Here is a 26,720-nt window from a genome sequence, read left to right on the forward strand (position 1 = left end):
AATCACACTGAACACCATCACTGTCACTGGCTTATTAACTCACACTGACAGTAATTAAGCAGTAATAGACTCTATGTATGGAGTGCAGCTCCGTAACCATGTGCAGTTCTGTTTATCCACTGTTTATCTTTCAGTAGGTGTTTGAGTGATCAGGTAAACACTTCACATGAACGTATTTATTCTGCACTTCAGTTTAGATCACACTATTTGTACAGCAGAGGGAGATCATTTTCTTTCTTGATGCTCACACTGTCCTGCTTGATTATGGCCAGAGCTGAAATGTTATTGATAGTGTCATGTTAAATGGAGCAGCAGGTTTCAGTGCGTCTTAAAGCCACTGTTTTGTTGTGTGACAATACAGTAATGAACACTGTGGATAAAGGAGCTGCTCCTTGGAGGGTGTGGACTATGTGGTAATTTAGAAGAGAATTCTCTACTTTCATGGCATTCTTTAAGTCCACTGAACCGTAATTGATTCTGCGAGCATGTTAATAGAAGGAAAGTTGTGCTTATATGATAGGGTTTCTCTTTATAGGGAGTGTGTGGAGACTAATGAGTTGTCCACGTGTTGTTTATGATATAGAGGAGTTCCAGAGCTCTGTAGCCATGACTGTTTACATTCACCGACTGTATGAATGCACACATTTGTGTGGGGCTGTCTGCACCCGTGAGACATGTAACGTGTGTGTGAAGAGGTGAAGAGTTGGCCGAGGGCCAGGGGAGAGCCGATGCCAAGAAGGCCCAAAAGATATCCGTGCTAGTTTGGGATTTAATGAGTTTCCATGATATCGGTAAAGCACGGCATGCTGCACAGAACGCCATGGAGGAAAAAAAAGACCATACGCAGTGTGCAACTGTGCAGTGTGCAAATATGCCCTTTTAGCTGTTGAAACATTTCAATGGTGCATGTGCTTGGTGTAGTGTGCAAACAGACAGACAGACAGACAGACAGACACAGACACACACACACACACACACACAGATAGGTGGCAAGACAGTCTGTGAAGTATTCAATTGGCAGTCAAGGTTCCTGGTAGAAGTCCAGTCTGACATTACTAGCGTATACTGTAACTCTTACTGCCTCTTACTGTGCTTCACACTTAAGATGTGTTATTACATACAGCGTTTTGTGAGGAATATCTAGTTACTATACAGGGAGGCCCGTTGATTACAGGCCATACAACAACATGTTGTAGTTTACCATAAACAAGCTCATAGCTTCTAACTCACTGGCTACTATGTAAAATCCTTAAAAAACTTAATACTGTAACAAGAAGCTGGATAGTAACGAGTCACATTACTACTATATTATTTTGTCACTGAGAAGTTAGTCAGGTGTTTGGAAGCTGCTGCACTGTTCATGAACTGACCACAAACAGGTGCTGTGTTTGGTGTAGTGTGGAGCGTGTACTTGCTGTGTGTGTGTGTGTATATATATATATATATATATATGTGTGTGTGTGTGTGTGTGTGTGTGTATGTATATGTATATGTGTGTATATATATATATACTTGTGTATATATATATATACATACACTGACACTCAGGAGAATCTGGTGGAAGACAGGACCTTCTGTTTGCAGTCAGCTCATATATATGTGGTTAATACTAACTTAATTAGTAAGTTTGACTTGCACCTCCAGGGATGGAGGTTTGATTCCTGCTGCTGCCCTGTGTGTGCAGAGTTTGCATGTTCTCCCCAAGCTTCGGGGGTTTCTTCCGAGTACTCTGGTTTCCTTCCCCAGTCCAAAGACATGCATTATGGGCTGACTGGCATTTCCAAATTGGCTGTAGTGTGTGAATGGATGTATGAGTGTGTGTGCGATTGTGCCCTGCGATGGACTGGCCCCCCCGTCCAGGGTGTCCCCTGCCTCATGCCCCAAGTGCCTTGGGATACGTGCGACCCTGTGTAGGATAAGTAGTACAGAAAATGTAAATATATATATATATATATATATATATATATATATATATATATATATATATATATATACGTACTGTGTTCTCTGAGGGTTTTGATCAATCTCACCAGACCGTCTGTTCAATCCAAATGTCAGTGAAACATGGGGGATGGGGACAGCTGATGTCGCGCTAGATGTAATTCCAACACAGCTCAATAAAAACATAGCATGTGATAGTGGGGTTGTGCACAAACAGCCTATTCGTCTGGTTATCCATGAACATCACTACTGTAATGTTTCCATGGTTATACAAGCATGATATCTTATTGTGAGATTTCTGATTTCGGAAGTTTATGAGTCACTTGCATAAGTGAAACAAAGCATAAAAAAGGGCAGTGTGACTCTGGCTCAAGTTTTAGGTGCCTCTAATACACTTTTGATGTAACTGGCGTAGATTGAAACCCTTGTTAAAAATGGAAGTGGTGTGAATTTGTTTACAGTGGATTTGTATTCTCTGAGTGTTTTGATCATGGCTGTGGTTCAGTAAAAAAAAAGGATCTTAGATCTTTAACCATGACAAATTTTCAGATCATTACCAATGTTTTAGCACAATCAATAGGACCTTACTTTTCCATTTAAATGTATATGGACACATATACAGTAAGATCTTATAATGATCATGCTTTAAAATTTTAAAGCACCATGTACATCTTCCACAAAAAGCTGTCAACTCTCCTACAATATTTCATGTGTGCTGTATCACAGTTGCTTCTTTTATTTTTTATGAAAGTTTTTCACTCTCTCCCTCTCTTTCCCCCAGACACATCAGGCCAGCTGCACTCGTCTCCTCTGAGCTCCCCGACTGGACACTGTGCTGTTGGCCCTCAACCGCTCCACCCGTCCCTGCTCACCCCGTCTTCCATGGGCTCCACTCCGGGTCAGCTTCACTCACCCATCAATGGCCTAGCATCGCCCTTCCCCGTCATCAGCTCACCCATGGGCCATCCCTCCATCACCGGGCCTTCCAGCACCAGCATGGCCTTCAGACCTAGTCTCAGTCCACAAGTAAGTGCCTTATAATGTCTTGTGTAGGCTATTGGAAAACTCTTCCTCATCCTCTCATCAGCACAAAAATTGTGTTTACTGATTCTGCTAAGATTCACAGAGACTTTAACTATTGTATCTGTTGTAATTGTTGAGAACCTGGGACATAAAATGAACACACACACACACAAACACACACACGCACACTGTATGTGCATAAACAGTTTAGTATTTCCTTCTAATGTTTGTGTTTTAGTCAGTCTGGAACGATGCTTTATTATGGACGTTTTTAACATGGAAAAAGTAGTCCTCATAAAAGTTTGTGGTGTTATTGGATTTGTGTCAAGTAGTGAAGGCAAGTAGTGAATATGAAAAGGATTTTATGACACATTGTGAAAAAATATATACTGAAATTTCCAAATGATGTAATTCCACTTTTTAGTCGTATTATTGTGAGCTTTGTTTGTTTTCCGAGAAACGTTAACTTTGCATAGTGTGTAGGCAAATACATGGAACTTTATTATGAATAATAACTGTGTGGCTCTTTAATTAAGTGATTCTTTGTGTTGTGCCAGTTGGAGAATAAACAATACACAGCCAGGATAAATTTTGTGAGATGTTTATGAACCTTCATAAACACCCGCCAAATATTTCTCATGTTTTCTTTTTTTTTTGTAATGTGTCCCCTAACCTGTTATAGCTTTGCACTGTCTTGTCGAGATAAAGTGAGATATTTTCCATGAACTCACACATGTGAACTGTGAAGGTGTGTCGCTGCGATGTTGTATTTCACAATAACAAGTTTAGCCATAGAATACACTTCTTGTTGCATATTTGTCATAAAGGACTTTGTTAGAAACACTTGCTCATTAAGATGAGGCCTCGCAGGGACGAGAGGAAGCCATTAGTGCTGTGTGCTGCCAACATGGAGCTCCAACATGTTTGAGCAGGAATAAAAACAATGAGGTGCTTGTCCCTCTGTTTCACCACACAAGTTTTTTGTTTTTTTTTCCAGAAAACCCTAAATTAGCCACTAAATCCAGAGGGGGTCTGCTTATTAAAATTCTAGATATTGCCATTTGGGGTTTAATAGTTAGCAAAAAGGGGGGTTCTTAGCGAGCCTCAAGTGCCCTCCTTTAATACTCATTAGCACTTAGTGCTTGATGTGTGACTGGGCTGTCTCATCTATGTTCTTATTGTGCCACATGGGCGCTGTGATCTTTATTGGCCGGCTGAAAGTGCTTAGCAGAGGCCCAGAAGAGGCCTGAACAGAGACTGGGCAGACGGGAAATGAGCCAGCCGTTAAAACCTGCTGCTCAGCCATGTGGTGTATGTCAGAATGAAACATTTTTAACACCCAGCCAGACCCACGTGTCACACGCACACACTGTGTGTACATCCTGTTGATAGCCCGGACATCATAGGTTCCTACAGGGGATAAAATTAATAGATCCGTTTTGCCAGAAAGTAATTTACACGTTGTTTTGAAATATTTGGTTTGATTTGTTTTTCACTCTGCTTTATCTGAGGATGTGGGCTGTGAGAATCCCATCAGTGTTGATATATGACCAAACCGCCAACGCCTCTGCTATAAATCTCTGTTCATTACTCATCCCAGAACAAAAGATAAGTGTTTATACCATTTTAACATAAATATTTGGATCCCATTTGGATAAATAGGGAGAAATGATGGTACAGTAGGTAACATGTTCTCCTCACAGCTCCAGGGTCCAATCCTGAACTCGGGTTACTGTCTGTGTAGTGTATCACATGTCCTCTCTTGTCCGTGTGAGTTTCCTCTGGGTTCTCTGGTTTCCTCCCACCACCCAAAAACATGCTGGTAGGTGGATTGGCTATGTTAAATTGCCCCTAGGTGTGAGTGCATGGTCCTCTGTGATGGACTCCATCCAGGGTTCTTTCCTGCCTCATGCCCAGAGTTCCTGAGATAGACTCGAGATCCACCACAACCACGAATGAATGAATGAATGAATGAATATGATCCACCCTTAGCAGAAGTTTCATGAGTCAGTAGGCATAAGGTTAATGTGTACATGCAGTAGAGATGTAAGCTTGTTTGAATAAGTGAGCTGTACATCAAGTACATATGGTCTCTGTGGTCCAAGTCAAAAGCATCCATGTTACAGTTCCAAACTGTAATAGGTCCATCAAATTATTTAAAGGCCACCATATAAGATATACAGTATCTACAGTATCTACTGTATATCTATAAGATATACAGTATCTCACAAAAGTGAGTACACCCCTCACATTTTTGTAAATATTTGATAATATCTTTTAATGTGACAACACAGAAGAAATGACACTTTGCTACAATGTAAAGTAGTGAGTGTACAGCTTGTGTAACAGTGTAAATTTGCTGTCCCCTCAAAATAACTCAACACACAACCGTTAATGTCTAAACCGCTGGGAACAAAAGTGAGTACACCCCTAAGTGAAAATGTCCATATTGGGCCCAATTAGCCATTTTCCCTCCCTGGTGTCATGTGACTTGTTAGTGTTACAAGGTCTCAGGTGTGAATGGGGAGCAGGTGTGTTAAATTTGGTGTCATCGCTCTCACACTCCCTCATACTGGTCACTGGAAGTTCAACATGGCACCTCATGGCAAAGAACTCTCTGAAGATCTGAAAAAAAGAATTGTTGCGCTACATAAAGATGGCCTAGGCTATAAGAAGATTGCCAAGACCCTGACACTGAGCTGCAGCAAAAAGTGACAAACTGAAGGAGTAGATTTTTTTTGTTTTGTTTCGAAGATTTATACCAGGGGGAAAACACAATGACATTATCTGTATTAAACAAAATAAAAAATTCTAAACCTGATTAAATATTAAACCTATTCCCCCTAAAACACTGGAATTCACTGGGGAAGGAAACCCAGAAGCAGAAATGCCAGTACTGTCATAAATAAACAGTGAGCAAATAAGCATTATGCAATGTGATCTTTCTTTGTCCTGTAAGCTTCATATCAAAGTATGCTCTCACCTGCATGACATTAAAAACTTAATAACTGCACTTCCTACCTCAACTTTTTGGTTTCATTCCACAGTATCTCTGTCCTGATGCACTTATGTAGTCTAAACTAGATACCCTGTAAAACTTTTTGGCAATGTTGCTAAACGTAATAGTAATAATAATAATAATAATAATAATAATAAAATCTACCATAGTGCACCTCCTATTTTTTAATCACTATTTGTATCTGTATAGAACACTAGTGTAATAATATTTAGCTAGATATCTAATTTATACATTTAATGAAATTAAAAGGTACTATAGAATATATTATAATGTATAATGTAAAAGAAAAAGCTGTTTAGTTGTTTTAAAATAATAAAATGATGAGCAATTGTATTATTTTGTTCCTTAATCAGCTAAATAATTATGATATAAAGCTGCTTTGTGACTATATCCATTGTTTTAAATGATCAACTGTTACAAAAATATGTGGTTGTAAAATTGAATTGAATTTTCATTGTTGTTTCATCCATGAATCAAGTTGCATATTTGGAGCTTGTTCCAAGTATGAAATATATTTATTGACATTTGAGTGCACTTTATTACAACCCCAAATTTGGGACAGTATGGAAAATGCAAAAAAAAAAAAAAAAGAGTCATTTGAAAATTCAGTTCACCCTGTACTATATTGAAAACACATTATTAACACATTATTTGATGTTTTACTTTGTGAATTAAATTTATTTTTGAAAATATACACTCATTTCAAATCTGATGACTGCAACAAGTGCAAGTTACCCATGCCATGGGCACTGACACACCCCCATACCATGACAGATGCTGGCTTTTGGACCTGACGCTGATAACAGCTTGGATGGTCCTTTTCCTCTGTGGTCCAGAGAACACGACAGCTGTTTTGTCCAAAAAGTATTTGAAATGTTGACTCGTCAGACCACAAAACACGATTCCACTGTATTACTGTCCATCTCAGATGAGACTGAGCCCAGAGAATTTGGCGACGCTTCTGGACAGTGTTGATGTATGGCTTCTGCTTTGCAAAGTAAAGTCTTAACCTGCATCTGTGGATGCAGTGGCGAATGGTATTGACTGACAAAGGTTTACCAAAGTATTCCCGAGCCCATGTCAGGATATCCATTACAGAATCATGACGGTTTTTAAGACAGTGATGTTTGAGGGATCGGAGATCACACGCATTCAGAAGTGGTTTTCGGCCTTGCCCGCTACGTACCGAAATTTGACTGGATTCATTGAATCTTTTAATTATATTGGGCACTGTAGAAGGTGAAATGCCCAAATTCTACCGATTTGTCTTTGGGGAACGTTGTTCTCAAAGTGCTGGATTATTCGCTGACTCATCTGTTGGCAGATTGGCGAGCATCAACCTATCCTTGCTCTTGAAGGACTAGGCCATTTTTTGGATGCTCCTTATATACTATGATTGTATATGATCACCTGTTTCACATCACCTTCTTATTTCATCACTATTAGTCCTAAATTGCCCCGTCCCAAGTTTTTGGAACGTGTTGCATGCATCAATTTCAAAATAATCGTGTGGCTTCAAAAAACTATGCAGTGGATTAGGTAAAACATCAAATACCTTGTCTTTATACGTTTTTTTGTTTAAAGTCAAAATTCATTTACAAATCATTCCGTTTTGTTTTTATTAGCATTTTCCATACTGTCCCAACTTTTTCGGAATTGGGAATATGTGATGTTTCTTGTCCATTTTCTTCATAATTCTTGCACTTCATAATAATGACTGGCACTGGTCATTATTCGGCGTTGGGAGCATCAGTAATTAAGATCGAGGTTCTTTTGTATCTGCTCACCTATCTGTGGAGATTCTCCTGGCACTTACACAGAGAAGCCTAAATGCAGATTGAATTGCATGTTCACTCAAAATAGGCAGAGAAGATACTCTGTGTGTGTGTGTGTGTGTGTGTGTGTGTGTATGTGTCCGATTATAACCAGGACAAGGCAATGTGTATAGAATAGATGCAAGCAGGGATAACAGGTAAGGTAATTTATATGTGTACATGCATGTGTGTTGTTATGCAGGGTCTAAAAGTGGAGATTTAACTGTACAGCATTGGGAGCACATTTACAGCTATGTTAACATAGTTATCACACACACACACATACACACACACGTCTGTGGATTTGATATATTTATATATTTATCTCCAACCTCTCGTCTCCTAGACAGCAACGCTGTATTTCCACTCACATAATTCAGGAAAGTTTTATTGCTTTTCTCTGTATGAGATCCTCTGTTCACATCTGAACGCACTTCAGAGAGACTGTGTCAATGTTTATGTGTGTTTACTCTTCCAGTATCTGAGAGGAAAGAATTCATGATTGTCTTAAAATAATATGAGACCTTCAGTGGTATTTTGTTGAAGTGGAGTGGAATATTTTCATATAACCACATGATCTGGAGTGTGTTATTCCAATTATACCACAGTAATTTGCCAGTGCTTACAGTGTTTTAATTGTTGTGGAACAACTGCAGGACCTGTTATTATTTATGTTTTAGCAACAATCAACAGATAAGCAGGTTCCCTCACTAGTATCTCCTATTCTCGCTCACTATCTCTCTCACACTATCGCTCTCTGACTGTTACAAAGTTCAGACACCCAATACTCCTTTCATAAATGTTAAATAAATAAACAAAAAAACAATGCTACCACATCAACAATTATACAGTCTTACTTTGTTAACTAACACATTTTTAATCAGTTTATAATTAGTTTTAAATTATGTAGCGTGTCCGCCATACAAGTCCCTGTGCATGAGCCTTTACTAAAGAAACAAGAAAATATCAGGATGAGCACATTAATATAAACCTTTTATTTATTTTACAGCCAGAACTACTGTCCAAGCCATGTTGTCATACAAAAGTAATGCACACCTTCTGAGCAGTTAGCAGAATAAATGTCCTTAGTGCACAGAAAGCAAAAAATGTATAAAAGATTCATCACATTCACGTCTATCACGGTGGGGTTCTAGGTGAACATTTTTGCACTTACAGACTGTGGAACTAATCAGATTCTTAAATTAACATAACAATTATTCCAGTAATTTAAAAAACAACTATAAATTAAACAGGATATCAATCCGATTTGATTAGTTTGAATTTACAGTGACTTGTTTTTTTTCTTGTTGATCTGTCAGTCAGATTATTAGGCTGCATGTAAATAACTCTATGAAAAAGCATATGCGTGTGTGATCTTGATTGAGAGAGTACTTGATTAATTGCATGGAAGGAGCCTCCCCTGGTGCACCCTGGGCAATGTTCAGCATCATACTGCTGAGCGGCTAATCCTTCCACCACGATTGTTCCTCTATGAAGTGGAACCTCAACACAAAAAGAAGAAGATCGTAAAAACCTTGCGCGATTATCGTGATTTGTAAAACTCACGTTAAATGCTGTCCACACACACACCCAGCATGAGTCTGACGCAGGCGCAGCATGCAACGTTATTTTTTGAGTTGAAAACGGACATTACAATAAAAAACTGAACACGTCTGCTCAATTCAGAATGAGTCAGAGTCACAGCACAGATCAGCAGGAGTCAGATTTCACTTATCACGTGACAAAAGTGAGGCAAGCTGACTGACAAGATGACAAGACGATTTGATTTAATGTGAGTTTGTCATTGTATTGTTTTGTTGTTGTGTTTTTTGTTAAGAATAACAATGAACTCACCATTAAAGGATTTGCCACCCCCGAATTGCTGCTCATTCGAAAGTGAAAGTGAAATGCGCACAGCCACACAGGCATTCGTAAGCGATTTAAAAGTGAGGGGGGGAAAGACTGGCATAAAATTGGCTTGACGTTGAATGTTCGATATTGGCAAATTAAGGGACCGTCTCTAAAGTTACATACAACATTGGTATACAAGTTTCTAACTTCAATAGCATTTGAAGATAATGACTTACAGTCATAAAACCAACTGAAAGTGTTCATGTAGGTGTCCGCTATAATGCACACCTTTTAGATTTTTGATATTTAATAAAATAAACTATCAAATCATGTGTAAATCATTTTATGTTTTTATACTATATGGACTCATACACAAAATATACTATACTTTAAAGCTCAATAGCATTTGAAGAGAATGACTTACTATCACAAAACCTCTTGAAATATTGGAAATTCTCCTGAGCGCTGTCACTGCCTTCCTCCATGTTCTGTAAACGAACGAAATGATTTTATGACTATAAAAAATAAAAAAGCAAAGCGATAGTGGGGGCGGTGCCGTGGTGGGCAAGTTATGTGGTCGGTGTGCAACTGAACACCGTGTAACACTGAGAACACCGACTATCGCAGCAAACCTAGCGACCATCCATCACTTTATAGTCAAATATAAAAACCTGTTTAAATGATTTCAGTGTGTGTATCAGTACTTTTTGTATATTTTCAGCACATTTTAACAATACCGTGATAATACTGATAACACTGATAGTTTTGGTCACAATAATCGTGATATAAAATTTTCATACCATTACATCTCTACCCCTGAGAATCCTGCTGTTTGGTTTATCGTTCGTGCATGTCTGTGAATGAGGAGAATGGAGAGAAGTAGTGTTGGGTCCGAGTCCACCTTTCTCAAGTTCGTGTCGAGACCAAGTCCTTAACCAATCGAGTCCAAGTCCAAAAGGGGCAGAGTTGGACTTAAGTCCGAGTCCAAGTCAAGTCCAGAAAGTAATTAAATTGAAAAAAGATTTGAAATTGTAATTGTAATCTCAACACTGAGCTGTTAAATTCATATTTTAACCTTCACAAACCAATGACAACATAAATGTAGCAAAAAATATCACTATTACATCTTACCATTGCCATTTAATATTTTTATTCCATGTCATCAGCACCTCAACTAGTTTCCTATCAAAAAATGGTTTCAAATAAAAAAAAAGGGATATAGAGGTATATGTAGAACTTTCATTATATTACAAGTGTATGAAAATAGAAATTAACCTGTTTTGTTATTGTATCACACTATATTGTGTCTCCAGTTCGAGCTGACATTTCAGTGATTTGATGAGTCTCCCCCACAGTTATATAGACTGAGAGAGAGAGTACAGAGTAGAATTACATCTAGCAGCACGTCATAACAACAATGTTCATGCTTTATTACTGCTTTTAATCTGTCTATGAATGACAACAAACTCATTTCTGAACAGAGCTCTGTTCTTGTAACTTTTTTTCATTTTAATTCCTAGAATGAAAAAAAATCTCTATCACCAGGTTTATTAGACTGCTGTCACTTTAAGACTTAATGCACAGATCCAATATACTGTATTGACACACCTCTGATTTTTCCCCAACTGTTTACATTCACTTAAGACATAATCAACTGTGGTTGCATGAATACTCGGCCAGACCTGCATTTTGGCATGATGTCTGTGTATTTATTCGACCGTCCAAATGTAATAAGCCGCTAAAGAGAACTCAATTCGGTACTCGCACGATGAGGTGGCTTTCTATACACGCTTCACATGTGTACGCACAGAAAGCCCCCTGGTCAAGCAGGGAGACATTTATTAATTTCTTGTAATCTTAATTTTATTTTATTTATTTTTTATCTTTCGTTTCATGTTACACGTGATGCGGACTCGATTGTATTCTGAAAATTTTCCGAGTCCAAATGTCCATGTCAAGTTTGAGTACAAATTTACCTGAGTGCATGACAAATCCGATTTCATTTATAATTGAACTCGAGTCCGGACTCAAGTCCGAGTCCGGGATCGAGTACCCAAACACTAGAGAGAAGTTTAAAATGGAGTTTCAGTTTCCAGCAAGGTTGAGATCCCTCAGATTTCCATTCTTTCATTTCAGGGTAAAGTCACTTCCCAAAAGATGGAACATGGAGTGCTAGATAGATGGATGAATGCAGCCTTTGTGTTCATGGACTCATTAAGAGCCTGTCAGTTCTCAGCAATAAAAAAACAAATGGATCCCACACTGCAAAAAAATTACATCTTCACAAGTGGAAATATATTGAATGTGGTCAGATTTATATAGAAATTCCTTTTATATGATTACAATAACCCGAATATAAGATTTCTTTCAAACTTGCAAACTTGTTCTATTAGCAGATAATTTTGCTCATTTTACAACAAACAGCTAATAGAATAAGATAATATAAAACATGAAATTAGCAAAAACGTCTAGAAATAGTCCTATATTTGGTTTGTTGTAATTGTATAATAGGAACTACTTCATAAATGTGACTATATTCAAGATATTTGTGTGTGTGTGTGTGTGTGTGTGTGTGTGTGTTTCAGCTCAGTTCCCCCATGACTTCAGTCAGCAGCCCGGAAGACATCAAACCTCCTCTGGGCCTGAATGGCGTCATGAAGGTTCCAGCTCAGCCGACCGGCACCTGTCTGTCTCTCACCAAACACATCTGTGCCATCTGCGGCGATCGATCTTCAGGTGAGACATTTACATAAACATTAACATTCCTTTTCTTCAGGCAATAATAGTAATGGATGAGCTGCTCTTTCAGGTAAACACTATGGAGTGTACAGCTGCGAAGGCTGCAAAGGCTTCTTCAAGCGCACGGTGAGGAAAGACCTGACTTACACCTGCCGAGACAACAAGGACTGTCCGATCGACAAACGCCAACGCAACCGCTGCCAGTACTGCCGCTACCAAAAGTGTTTGGCCATGGGCATGAAGAGAGAAGGTGCTCTTTACTTATTTCCTCAATATTTTGTGTATCTCACTCCTAATTAAGAGTCTGGTTGGCAAATAACAACTGATCAAATCTAATTAGTTTTTTGGAATCCTAGTTCAATTTATTGGGATTTTCCTTTAATTTTTACCAACAGTGTGTGTATTTTTTAAATGGTCAATGATATTTTTAGAGCACATTTTCATGCCATGAAAATTTCAAACTGTAAAACTGCTCAGTGTAAATAAAGAGACAATCTGGTGTGTTTGTCAAGGGGCAAGGTCTGAGCAGGTATGTGGTTGATTGTCTGTCATGTTAGTCAAATTGCCTCTTTCTGTGAAAGTACCAGGTTATTGGTCATGATTCTCTGACCTGGCTTCATACCAGCTATTGACTAGCCAGTCGTGGGTGTCTGTGAGGTCATATGTGCGGAAAAAGGCAGACAGCACTTTCCTCTGAGTGTGTTATGCTGCCCTGTGATGGAGCTTGAGCAGCAGTCTGAAAGGATATGGTACCTGAGGAACTATGTGTTAGCCTTCATACTCTGGTGGAATTGGGGAGAAAATGGGGGAAAATCCAGAAAAAATGTTCTTGTTGCAAGTCGTTAATGTCTAGTAGCACTGCTATCTTTGAAATATGATTTGACTGGTCAAACCAACTCGCATATCAACACATACATGTCTTGATTGCAATAAGTCATATTCCTTTTTTTTTTTGCCTGCAGGAAATGCTTCCTGCTCTGTTACTGTACGCCAAAAAATCTGATTTGAGTTGCCTGCCTGAACAAAGCCCTTGTGTCAAACCAAGGTTCACCTGCCTTCCTCTAAGTGTCTGTGTTTATGAGCGACTCTTGTGGTAGTGCTTCAGTGTCAGACTTGTTGTTGGTAGATCCCTGCATCTGGTGTCACTTTTCCTTAGAATCATTTTAGTCAACACTGTGTGGATGTTTATGTGGCGTCCGTAATTCCAGCCAGCTATCTGGGAATGTAAGAGGCATGTAGGCACAATGGCATGTAAGATTAATTTGTTTGGTTTGATTTAAAAAAAAAAAGTAAAAGGCCGTTGAGGTTTGGTGTTTCTCGATGTAGATGGGGGAATGGTGGAAAGTTATAAAAATACTTTTATAGACAGTAGTGGGAAAGAGCAAAATGTTCCCAAATACAACACAGACTTGTTTTTCACTGTTCAAAAAGAGTGGACATGCAAACACACTCCGTTTGTTGGCCCCTTTCCTTAAAAGGCATGACTGTCAAACTCATCAGCATACAGAAAGAAGAAAGGGCATTTATTGGCCATTACACAGCAGGTATTTGTAAAATGGAAGCCTGTTCAATTTACTATATCATATTGTTATTGGACTGTAGCCAAATAACATATAGTCATATATATTGTCTCAGAGACCAGGCAGAGAAGGTTTGACTTCCTGGATTTATGTAATTATGGCTTCACTGGATTTAGCTCTCTGATGTCTGTGAATAATGTCCTCCATTCTATTAAAAACAGACTGTGCCGTTGCTGTGGAAATCTGTAGCCAGGGAGCAAAGTGAATGCAGCTGTATGTGTATGTGGGTGTGTTTGTCTGTATGCATTTTGGTATGTCTCTGTGTGAGTGCTAATGTTATTGTAAATGCATCACATACAGTGCCCTCAAGAATTATTGGCATACATCATAAAATTTAGCAAAGTAAACATTACATGCAATAGTTCTAATTTGTCCTAGCAAAAAAAAAAAAAAAATTCTCGTTAGAACCAAATATTTACTCTCAAAAATATGTGGAAAAGGTTGTTGACACCCCTCAAGAATATTTTAAATAAATGCAAACAAATTGTCATTCTTAAAAAACTTTTGCTTGCAATTTGCCCTCAGTCCCCAAGAATTCTGTTGCTGCCTTTAATGATGTTATGTTTCTCATGTACGCAAAGAAGAATATAATGGCGTTTAAATTGTTCTGCATTGAGGAGTGGACTTGTTAGACATTACAGGAAGAGACTCAGTACTCTTATTCTCTTAACAACATATTAATTGTAAGGAAGGCGGTAATCTTGAAACCAGAATTTGTAGGGAAAATTTACACTATATAAAAGATGTGTTTTGGGGGGAAATGTCTGGGTTACGTATGTAACCCTGTTCCCTGAGAAGGGAATGAGACGTTGCATTAGCTGAACGCTGTGGGAAGCGCCCTCATGCGTGACCGGTATCTGAAGTTTGTGTAACATCATGCATATTTATAGGCCGGCCGTGATCAGGTGACGTGGCAAATAAGCACGTTGCGTAATATATAAACGACACCTGTGAACCGTGCTGTCAGCCTCTATTATCTGAAGCGAAGATGCAATTCACAGGCATGCCCCAGTATGACAAAGCTATGCAACATCTCATTCCCTTCTAAGGGAACAGGGTTACATGCGTAACCCAGATGTTCCCTTTCAAAGGAAATTCCACGTTGTATTAGCTGAACGCTGTGGGAACGAGAATACCCACTCCGTCATACTGAGGGTACGGCCTGTTCAAAAAGTTCAGAGTCCCTCGGGTCACTGCAAGACACTCGAGCCTGGGCCAGAATGTATATCCAGGCCATAAAATCGAATGAATGTGTGCAGCATAGACCACAGCACACACATCCTGTAAGGATACCACTTTGGACAAAGCCTTCGAGGAGGTGACCCCCCCCAGTGGAATGAGCCCGTATGCCTAGAGGCGTAGCAAGACCGCGTGCCTCATAAGCAATAGAGATTGCTTCCACTATCCAATTAGAGATGCGCAGCATTGACACAGCTCTGACTTACACCACTGGCCAGAGCGGTGGACGTAAGTACAGAGAGCCCTTACTGGACACAGTCAGTACAATTTCTCTTGTTCCGGTATGAGGAACAGAGTTGGGTAGAAAGCCTACAACACTACTGGCTGGGCGGCAGATGTAGGCACTTCAGAAATATAATCCAGCCTTGGATACAGGAAGGCCTTGGCTAATCGAGGGGTAAAGTCAAGGCAGGAAGGGGCAACAGAGAGCTTGTAGATCTCCTACTAACTTGAGAGATGGCAGGGCCAGTAGAAGAGCTACCTTTAGATTCAGAAGCTTCTCAGAGGCTGACTCTAAGGGCTCAAATGCGGCACCTGACAGACTTTCCAGGACCACAGAAAGGTCCCAGGAAGATATGCGTGGTCTGCAGATGGGCCTCAGCAGCCTGACACCACACATAAACCTCGAAGTTAGAGGATGTTGCCCCACAGAGGCTCCATCAATAGGGGCGTGGCTGGCCAAAATGGTGGCTACGTAGACCCTGATTGTAGGAGGAGCCAACCCTGCTGAGAAATGTCCTTGTAAGAACTCCAGGACTGTAGCTATTGAGCAGTTTGCTGGGTCTAGCTGACATCCCTCACACCACGAGATAAAAAGTTGCACTTGAGCGCATACAATTTTGTTGTTGATGGAGTTCTAGCATTCAACATGGTCTCTACAACCTCAGTTGTGAGACCAGAATCTATGGGCTGGTGCCACTCAGGGGCCAAACCTACAGTTTCCATAGGTCCGGCCGAGGGTGATAAATCAGCCCTCCGGCTTGAGACAGTAGATCCCTGCAGATGGGAATCTCCGTAGGATTGCCGTCTAGCAGGGATATTGTCTCTGAGAACCATATTCGAGCTGGCCAATAAGGCGCTACTAGCAGCAGATGTAGACAGTCTTGGTGAACTCTTGGTAGAACTTGTGGGAGCAGAGTGATCGGGGGATAAGCATATAGATGTGACCCTGGCCACATGTGCACCATGGTGTCCAGCCCTAATGGTGTGGGAGGAGTGATGGCGAATGGATGTGTTCGCCTCCTAGGCGAACACATCCACTTCCGCTTGGCCGAACCTCCGCCATATGGACTCCACCACTTGTGGATGAAGCCACCAATCCCTGGGCCTCAGCCATGCCTCAACATGATGTCTTCCCCCACATTCCAGTTGCCCAGAATGTAAATTGCACTCACTGTCAAAATCTTTCCCTCTGCCCAGAGTAGAATTAGTTGCACCTGCCTGAACAAGGGGCGTGAACCTAATCCTCCCTGGTGGTCAATATATGAGACCACTGCTGTTTTGTCTGTAAACACATGGTGACCTCTCAATTGAGGAAGAAAGAATTTCAGTGCTAGAAATATGGCCCGCATTTCTAGGCAATTTATATGCCACTCCAGATGAGGGCTGCTCCATAGACCGTGAGCTGGACAGTCGTCTAAGATCGCGTCCCAGCCCATGAGGGAGGTGTCTGTCATTACCGTCTTGCTATAAGGAGACACCCCTAGAGTGTGACCCAAGGCTAGAACCCAGGGACACTTGCAAATTCTCAGAGCACGTAGGCATCGCCGTGTGACACTGATTACTCTCAGAGGTTTTGTTCTCGGACGAAACCCCCAACTTTTCAGCCACCACTGAAATGGTCTCCTGTGCAATAGGCCCAATGGTATGATGTTGGCTGCCCATAAGCTCCAACAGTTTGTCGTAGAGACTGCAGGGGATGCCAAGACCCAGCTTTATCTTGCTCAATGTTGATAGGATTGACCCTACGCATGTTGGGGATAGAAACATCCTCATCATAGTAGAAACCTAATAACACCTAGAAAAGCTGTCCACTGCACTGGAGAAAGCATACTTTTATTAGGTCCAACCTGAGCCCCAAGCTCTTCATGTGGGCGAGAACAACATCTCAATGTTGAACTGCCAATTCCCTGGATCGTGCTAGAATTGACCAGTCATCCAGGTAGTTTAGTACACAGATACCCTGGAGTCACAATGGAGCCAGAATGACATCCATGCACTTTGTGAAGGTGCAAGGGGATAAAGCTAGCCTGAAGGGAAGAACCTGATATTGATATGCGTTACCTCCAAATGCAAACCTCAGGAACTTCCTGTGACTGGGCGATATTTATATGTGAAATATGCACCTTTTAGATCTTTCGTCACAAACCAGCCCTTAAACTGAATCTGTGGAACGATAAGTTTGTGTGTCAGCATCTTGAACCTGTATGTCCGAAGAGTACAGTTCAGATGACGCAGATCTAAAATTGACCGCATACTCCCCTCTTTTTTGCGGTCCAGGAAATAACGGCTGTAAAAACCTCCCTCCCTCTGGAAACAGGGTATATGTTCTATGGCCCCTTTTGTCCAAGAGGGATCTTACTTCCTGTGCTAACGTTGGGCTGTGCTCTGTGCTGACTACTGTGGTAAGCACACCTCTGAACCGGAGGGGTTGAGCTCTGAACTGGACCCGGTAACCCTTTTCTACGGTAGACAGAACCCATGCAGACACATTTGGCAGTAGTTTCCACGCTGTCAGACGGTCTTTTAGTGATGTTAACTTTTCCACATTCTATTGGAGGGAAAGCAGCAGATTTTCGTTGCCCTGTGACAGCTCGCTGACCAGAGAATACTGAAAACTTGGGACAGTCTTGGCTAGGGGAGGCCCTACAGTAGTACTGGGGCCTAACTGCCTTAACAATCTCATGTACCCTGATATGTCCATCCACGGCCCCTCAGGACCACCCCTTCTTTGTCTGCTTGGCCTTTATGACCATTCTCAGATCAGGCCTAGTAGCAGACCACGACTGTGGCCGCCCAGTTCCCTTGGCTGTCTGCGGGGGGAGGCAGGCTGCAGTACTGGCCTTCTGTGCCTCCCTCGCATTAGCGCTGGACACAACAGGGAAGGAACTGGCTGAAAGCTGCCGTATGTCGAGCTCACTCAGCAGGTCTGCTTGGTAGGCCTGCAACACTGCCATTGTCTGCAGTGACCCACAAGCAAGACCCACTACTGCATAGGCCTTGCCCACCAACACCACGGTGGCCTTACATGGCTTGGATGGCAAAGTCGGCCCCCTTAATTACCTGCCGTCGATGGAGAGAGGTAGCTCGTAAGCGCCTCCTCCAACTTCAGCAATAACTAAATAGACATGCCGTTCATTCCCCATGAGGGCCGAATAATCCGACATCGCGGGGTTATAAATACGGCTTATGCATGGTTTTCCCCCAATAGCATGATATTTTGTCATGCACTTCTGGAAAAAAAGGTGAGTTTTCTGCAGTGTGAGGGATTTATTTTCACTGGAGATAAAAAAGCTTTGTGAGTGTGTGTGAGCGGGTGTTTTTTTTTTTTTTTTTTTTTTTTTTTTTTTGCTTTCCATAGCGGAAAGAAGAGTTGCGATACGAGCTCCAAACTCCAGCAGAGAGCCGCACCCAGAAGACAGAGCAAGAGATAGAGCAGTGCTCGTCTCTGGCTCCTCTTCCAGATCCATACAAGATCCCCAAGACCTGATCCGCGAGGCTCTGAAACCCACGAGTCACGAGTGGAGCTACCTAATTGTAAGGTGTTCACAATGCGCACAGTCAGACCTCTCAAGGGCTGCCCTGGCATGCTCCAACCCTAGACACTTCACACAGAAAGTGTGTCCTTCCTCCCCATGATGAAATGGGAGCAAGGCGTAACACACTTCCTGAATTCTCTCACTCATACTTTTATCCTTATTTTTTAAAAGGACAGAAAAGAAAACAGATTTTTCCCTTTTTTTTGGAAAAGATAGAGAGGAAATGAAGAGTCTTTCTCTGAGTGTTACACAAATGACCGACATGCAGTCTTTCTGAAGATAATAAGGCTGACAGTGCGGTTCACAGGTGTCGTTTATATATTACGCGACGTGCTTAATTACCACGTCACCTGATCCCGGCAGGCCTATAAATAGGCATGATGTTACACAAGCTTCACATACTGGTCACGTGCGAGGGCACTTCCCACAGCGTTCAGCTAACGCAACGTGGAGTGCCCTTTGAAAGGGAACATGCTTATATTAAACTGTACAATGTCCTTGTACATTTGAGCTCAAAATATCACTGTGCTATTCGTTTTATATAGGAATGTTCTCATGTTCTCATCATTACTTTTTGTGAGTAAATTAGTATGCATGATATGTATTCCCCCAATCTACACATACTACATATAAATAATTCCTTGTGTGTGTGTGTGTGTGTGTGTGTGTGTGTGTGTGTGCCTCCAGCTGTACAGGAGGAGCGGCAGCGGGCGAAAGAAAAGAGTGAGGCTGAATTGGAGCTGGCGGGCTGTACCAGTGAAGACATGCCAGTGGAGAAGATTCTGGAAGCTGAGCTGGCAGTGGAGCCCAAAACCGAAACCTATGTGGAAGGCAGCATTGGTGCGACTGCCAACTCTGTAAGACAGCTCTTGTTTCTCTGTCTCTTTCAAACACACACTCTCCAAATTACACTGTCACTCTGATACATCAACTCAGCTACTTCATGCAGTGCTTCCATGCTGATTAGACCAAACTGACACTCACAGACACAGGGGAGATTTTCTCCTAAATGTCTAAAATTCCAGTTTGTAGATTTAGTATTTTAGAAATGATAGAAGTGTGTTTAGTGGACTCTGACAGGAAGGGGCTCCTTCTGGACAGGATGTCCACTTGTACAGAGTAATGTATTCCAGCAGTGAACCATTACACCTTCTATAGCAAGAGATGAGACAAAGGTGATCTTCCATTTTACAGTTTTTAAAACCTCCATTAGGTAGGTTTGCTAAATAACCAAAATTTTACATCAATACATTTTTACGAGTTTGGACAGTAGCAGTATTTATACCATGTCACTGTTCAGTTCTTAAATCAGAAGATGTGGATTAATATTCTGTAACAGCAGCTTTGGCAATAGGGAGGGAACACGGTATCTTAGTGGTTAGCTTGTTTGCCTCGCACCTCTGGCGTTGAGGATTCGATTCCAGCCTCGGGCCTGGGTCGGGCCCGTGCAGAGTTTTCATGTTCTCCCTGTGCTTCGGGGGTTTTCTCTGGATACTCCGGTTTCCTCCGCCAGTCCAAAGACATGCGTTGTAGGCTGATTGCCATTTCCAAATTGTCCATAGTGTGTGAATAGGTGTGTGACAGTTCCCTGGGATACGCTCCAGGCTCCCAGCTCCCCTGTGTATTATTAGCGGTACAGACAATGGATGGATGTTTATTTACCATTTATAAAAGGAGTCTTGAGTGTCAGTGCTTTGTAACAGTCAGCATGTTTTTCTGCCACGGGAGTCTTCAGTACAGACGAGTTTGTACTTTTACATTTTCTCAGTAACATGGCATGCTGCATTTGTTTTGTGTTATTAACATTGGACATGAGAAAAAAAGAGAGGCTGGTGACTCTATATGTAACAACTCTACAAACAGAGTTCAACTCATTATGATTAATGAGGATGTTCATGAATGCACTCACTGTCCTTTTTTCTTTGCAATGGAAAAAGAAACATATCTGCTTATTTCATTATGTAAACCTGGCCAAACAATACAGATTACATTCACATACCAGGAACAACATCGCTAATTTTGCATCCCCTTCACCAGTAATATATTACTCCATCTTGGAAAAGCACTGCCAGTGTTTATTCTGGTTTTACTGCATTTCATGTGCTTAAGGTTTTTTTTCGAAGCAGAGAGTGATTTTTTGCTCACAGGAGAATTAACTGGCTGCATTGATTTCAGGCAGAGATAGGGCAGGAGCAGTGAAGGAGCAGTGGGGAATGTCTGTAAAATGTCTGTAAAATGACTGACAAGAGGCCCATCCAAACACAAACAAGGCTTCTAAACCAGAAGGCAGTATTCCAAATGTGTTTTCTCAGCCATGTAATACACTTGTTCTGAGGCCATGGTTTAAACCGTGTGTTATTTTAAAAATAATTTCCAAATATTTTTCCACAGTATTAGAAATAGTAACAAATAAAATAAAAAGTTATGCTGCATGGGCCACAAACCACATTCTACACTTATGAATAAATAGTATAGATCCCATTGGTGAACTGACATACTATGAAGCTTTTTTTAGCTACTTCCAGCAGCTGTTTTGTGCTTAATTGTGATTCCACAGTGTTGTGTTTGTGAATTACTGAGTTGATTACAGATTTCAAAGTCTAACCTCTAAAAAGACAAGGCCTTCTCTTTATTAGAATTTGTAAGTGCACTGCTAGGGCAAACCTGCACAGTAAAGTTACGTGCTGATCAAAGACCTTCGTGTGTCCCAGATGCTGATAGTAGTGAGCTGGCATAAAGCAAATTGCCTTGTTGAAAGGCAAAGGCTTCTCTTCTAATGATTACTGCAGCTCTCTGTTAAGCCATATCAGAAATTTGGCAGCAGAACTTTTGGCTGTACTTCTTTCATATTATGCATGAGCTTGAAATTTCCTGCCAATTCGAACAGACAGCTTTGACTGTCAATTACTGTGAATTACTGTTACAGGTTTGCAGAGCAGCTCAGTAACATCATGTTTTAGAGTATATTTTCCCATCTAACTCAGTAATGATCAAACAGATAGTGTTTTAAAAACCATAGAGCAAATATTTGAAAAATGCAAAAGCTGCTGATGTTCTTAACATTTTAAGTGCGTAGTGATTTGAGGAATATGGAACACATTTTTTCTGTGTCCTTCCTGAAACAAGTTAAAGCAATCACAGTGCCTATTCTCCACAACCCGCAAGGTCCTACATGCAAACGTTTAGGTTTAAGTAATGTTTTAAGGCAGATACATCAATTGTGTTTGTACTGTTGTACTTTGTATTTAAAGGTTAGTATGCATGAATGGGGGGTGCAGGACATGGAGAGGACAGTTATTAAGATGGAGTAGTAGACAAGACAAGACGGTAGATGCAATTGAGATATGGTACTTATCAAAGCGATGGGTTGGGGGGAAGTGTGTGAAGGGTGATCAAAGAGTAATGTTTTTGAAATGTCAGTTGAGTTAATTAATATGTATAACACTGACTTTGGATTCTGCAAATGTTGTATGCATGTATGTGTAGTTTATTTACGTGTGTTTGTGAGCATCCTGTTTGAGATGTGTGGTATGGCTGTGATTATGTGGTTGGTCTGTAGAAGCTGTATTGTTGGCTATTGCAAGGTGATTCCCTGGTTTATGTAGTTGATCAGTGGTGTCCAAATATAGTTAAATGTGATAGTTCTATTTTTGATTAAGACAGCAAGTTTTTCAATTGTTATGTGGTGGAATATTTATATTAACATTATCAATATTAATATATTAATATATTAATTAATTAATATAATAATCTATATTAATATTGTTCTTTGATTTCCAATTTGTTAGTATGGTTTTCTTGGCAATGCTTTGCGCTGTGAGGTCTATTGTGTTTTCCTTTGTAATGTTGATCCCAGATGTATCTCCAAGTAGGCAAAGTAAAGGGGAAAGTGGGATGCTTCTATTTAGAAAACAAGATATTTCCTCAGTGATTTGTTATCAGAAGTGCTTAACTGGTGTGCAGTCCCATATGGCATGTATGTAATCGTCTGGTTTATTTTGTGTGCACTGTGTGCAGATGTCTGAATTCCCGAAACCCATTGTATATATCCTATGACCTCTGTAATGAGTTCTATGGATTATTTTGTATTGAATCAGGTGCATACTAGTGTTATTAGCTTTGAGGGACATGTTCTTTAATATCTGTCTAAAAGTCTTCTGTAGGTCGTCTTCCCATTTTTTTCAAGGTATGGTAATTGAGGAGTTGGATTTGGCTATTATTTTATATATTTTGGATAAGACTTTAGTTGGTGGTGATATATTTAGTAGTTCTGATACTAATGGGGGAGGTCTAATGTGTTGTCTTTTAGGTTGATTTTAGTGCATATAATGGATTTAAGTTGTAGCAATTCAAGGAAATGTTTTATTTTTTAGTCCATGCTTTTCGGCTAGATATGGGAATGATGAAAAGGTGTTGTTTTGTCATATGCGTTTAAGGTGCGTAATGCCTTGTCTACCCATGTGGAGATGTTTGTTATCTTAACTGTGTTTGTGAAATCAGGGTTATGCTATATGGGAGTGTGTTCAGTTAGTTACTGAGATATTGATTTTATTGCATAGTCCCTGTTCCGTATCTAGCCAAATCTCATTTATCTGACCGGGCTTTATCCATTTGATTATATACTGGAGTTGGTTAGTGAGGTGATATTGTTGAAATTTCGGGCCATCAAGTCCTCCCTGATATTTGGGTCTTTGTAAAGTGGTTAGTTTGATCTTGGAGGTTTGTTTTTCCAGTAAAATTTAGTGATCTAGAAGTTGAGTGATTTGAATCAAGAAGGGGGAGGTTGAACTGGGATCATTGGAAATATGTAATTAATTTTGGGTACTATTGTCATTTTTATGGATGCTATTCTGCCAATGAGAGAGAGGGAGTAGTGTATCCAGTGTTTGATATCATTATTTATGGTGTTCAATAAAGGGTTGAAATTGAGTTTATCCAAGTCTGACAGCTTGGTGGATATTGTGACACCAAGATAAGTGAGGTAATCAGTGCTTATGGGGATAGGTAGAGATTGTACTGTACTTTCGGGGAGTTTCATGCTGAGAGGGAGCATAGATGATTTGAGTTCCAGTTAATTGAGTAATTTGAAAGTTTGGAATATTTATCGATCGAGTGAATAGTTTCTTGTATTGACTCAATAGGTTTTTGTAAGAAGCGCACAATATCATCAGCATATAAGCTGATTTTGTGTTCTGTGATTGCTGTCTGGATCCCATTAATATTTACATTTAGTCTTATTGCTGCGGCTAATGGTTCTATAAAAATGGCAAATAGGGATGGAGAAAGTGGGCATCTTTGTGTAGTGCCTCTGTGCAGTATGGAACTTTGATATTAGTCGGTTATTGATAACTGTGGCCTTTGGTGATGTGTAGAGTATTTTAATGCAATGAATAAATGATTAAATAAATAAATCTATGCCTTAGGAATGTAGTGAGTAGAAAGTTCCAGCTCACTTTGTCAAAGGCTTTCTCTGCGCCAGTTTCATCTGGGTTACTTATTGAAGGGATAACTGTTTCAATTCTATTAGCTAGTCTTGCTTATTATTTTTGGCCCACATCCCCACAGCATGATGCTGCCACCACCATGCTTCACTGTAGGGATGGTATTGGCCAGGTGAAGACTGCTGCCTGGTTTCCTCCAGACATGACGCTTGCCATTCAGGCCAAAGAGTTCAATCTTTGTTTCATCAGACCAGAGAATTTTGTTTCTCATGGTCTGAGAGTCCTTCAGGTGCCTTTTGGAAAACTCCAGGCAAGCTGTCATGTGCCTTTTACTGAGGAGTGACTTCCATCTGGCCACTCTACCATACAGGCCTGATTGGTGGAGTGCTGCAGAGAAGGTTGTTCTTCTGGAAGTTTCTCCTCTCTCCACAGATACACGCTGGAGCTCTGTCAGAGTGACCATTGGGTTTTTGGTCACCTCCCTGACTAAGGCCTTTCTCCCCCGATCGCTCAGTTTGGCCGGGTGGCCAGCTCTAGGAAGAGTCCTGGTGGTTCCAAACTTCTTCCATTTACGGATGATGGAGACCACTGTGCTCATTGGGACCTTCAATGCTGCAAATGTTTCTGTACTCTTCCCCAGATCTGTGCCTCGATACAATCCTGTCTCGGAGGTCTACAGACAGTTCCTTGGACTTCATGGCTTGGTTTGTGCTCTGACATGCATTGTTAACCGTGGGACCTTATTTAGCAGGTGTGTGCCTTTCCAAATCATGTCCAATCAACTGAATTTACCACAGGTGGACTCCAATCAAGTTGTAGAAACATCTGAAGGATGATCAGTGGAAACAGGATGCACCTGAGCTCAATTTTGAGTGTCATGGCAAAGGCTGTGAATAGTTATCTACATGTGCTTTTTTGTTTTTTGTTTTTAATAAATTAGCAAAGATTTCAAACAAACGTCTTTCACGTTGTCATTATGGGGTATTGTTTGTAAAATTTTGAGGAAAATAATGAATTTAATCCATTTTGGAATAAGGCTGTAACATAACAAAATGTGGAAAAAGTGAAGCGCTGTGAATACTTTCTGGATGCACTGTAGAGGGTAAAGGGGGTCTTTGTTGGGTTTTAGGTGAAGTGATATACTGGCGGTATTCATTTCTGTCGGTAGTGTCATATTATGTTTAATTTTGGATACTAATCTGTTGATTAGTCGTGCCAGGATGGTCCAGAACTGTTTGTAGAATTCTGCCGGAAAACTGTCAGGACCTGGTGCTATATTATTAGGCATGCTGTTAAGGACATTATAGATTTCTTCTGGTTCCATTGGTTTATCTAAGGAAATAGCTTGTTCTTCAGTTAATTTAGGAAGTTTTATATTATTCAGGAAATTATTAATGTCTTCTGTGTCTGGATTTGCATGTAATGAGTATAGGTTTTGAAAGAATAATCTAAATGTATTATTAATTCCCTCTAGGGTTTGTGTGGTTTTTCCTGCTGAGTTTTTTCTTTATTTCTTTTTATGAGGTTTACTAGGAATTTTCCAGATTTATTGTTATATTCAGAGTTTTCATGTCTGAGTCTTTGTATTAGGAATTGGTTTTTTTTCATTTATGAGGTCATTATATTCTAGTTTGAGTTTCCTTAATTCCATTTCTGTGCTTTCTGTGGGGTTGATTGCCATTAAGCGCTCTAATTTCTTAATTGTTTGTTCTAACCTATTTTCATATAATTTGTCCTCCGAGAATGGCTTTCCCTGTTTCCCATAGTAGCGTTGATGGGGTTTCTGGTGAATCATTTATTTCTATGATGGATGCCCATTCTCTTTTGATAAAGCTATCAAATTCCAGATCTCTGTGCAGTGCTGTGTTAAAGAGCCATCTAAAAACTGTCTTCTGAAGGTGATTTCTATTCCAGGTGAAGGATACAGGAGCATGATCACTGGTTGTAATAGAATGAATTTGTGTGATGTATATAGCTGGTATTAATGAGTTGCTGGTTAACCATCCTATTATGTTGGAAAAAAGTTACATCCATTATGTTATGGGTCAAAATGACTTCCACAGTATAAATACACACAAAAATAGCAAAGAACAGCTTAAAACAGTAAACCTTTTTATGGCTTTTCCGAGACAAGCCATAAGAAGAAATATTTGCATATAAGTTCATGACCCTAAATGAGGAAAGTAAAAAAAATTCAAAGAGAAAAAGAGAGGTTAACCAGTATTTCAGACATCTCAAATGTGCAAATGGGTCAAATTGACCCATGACATAATAATAGGGTTAATCAATGTGATAATCAATTGTTTTGGTGGTCT

At 40.3% G+C, this 26,720-nt stretch overlaps 1 protein-coding gene across 2 annotated transcripts in view; it reads left to right on the forward strand.

Annotated features, from left to right (window-relative positions):
* rxrab (retinoid x receptor, alpha b) overlaps positions 1–26,720 on the forward strand; it is a 69,061-nt gene that overhangs the window by 24,562 nt on the left and 17,779 nt on the right. For both annotated transcript variants that reach the window (XM_053653798.1, XM_053653799.1), the window contains 4 exons: positions 2,723–2,967; positions 12,234–12,384; positions 12,458–12,637; positions 19,652–19,821. In XM_053653798.1, coding sequence (XP_053509773.1) covers positions 2,723–2,967; positions 12,234–12,384; positions 12,458–12,637; positions 19,652–19,821 — 746 coding nt within the window. The remainder of the gene's footprint in view (positions 1–2,722; positions 2,968–12,233; positions 12,385–12,457; positions 12,638–19,651; positions 19,822–26,720) is intronic.

This window comes from Ictalurus furcatus, chromosome 22 (genome assembly GCF_023375685.1).
Source record: "Ictalurus furcatus strain D&B chromosome 22, Billie_1.0, whole genome shotgun sequence".
NCBI lineage: Eukaryota > Metazoa > Chordata > Actinopteri > Siluriformes > Ictaluridae > Ictalurus > Ictalurus furcatus.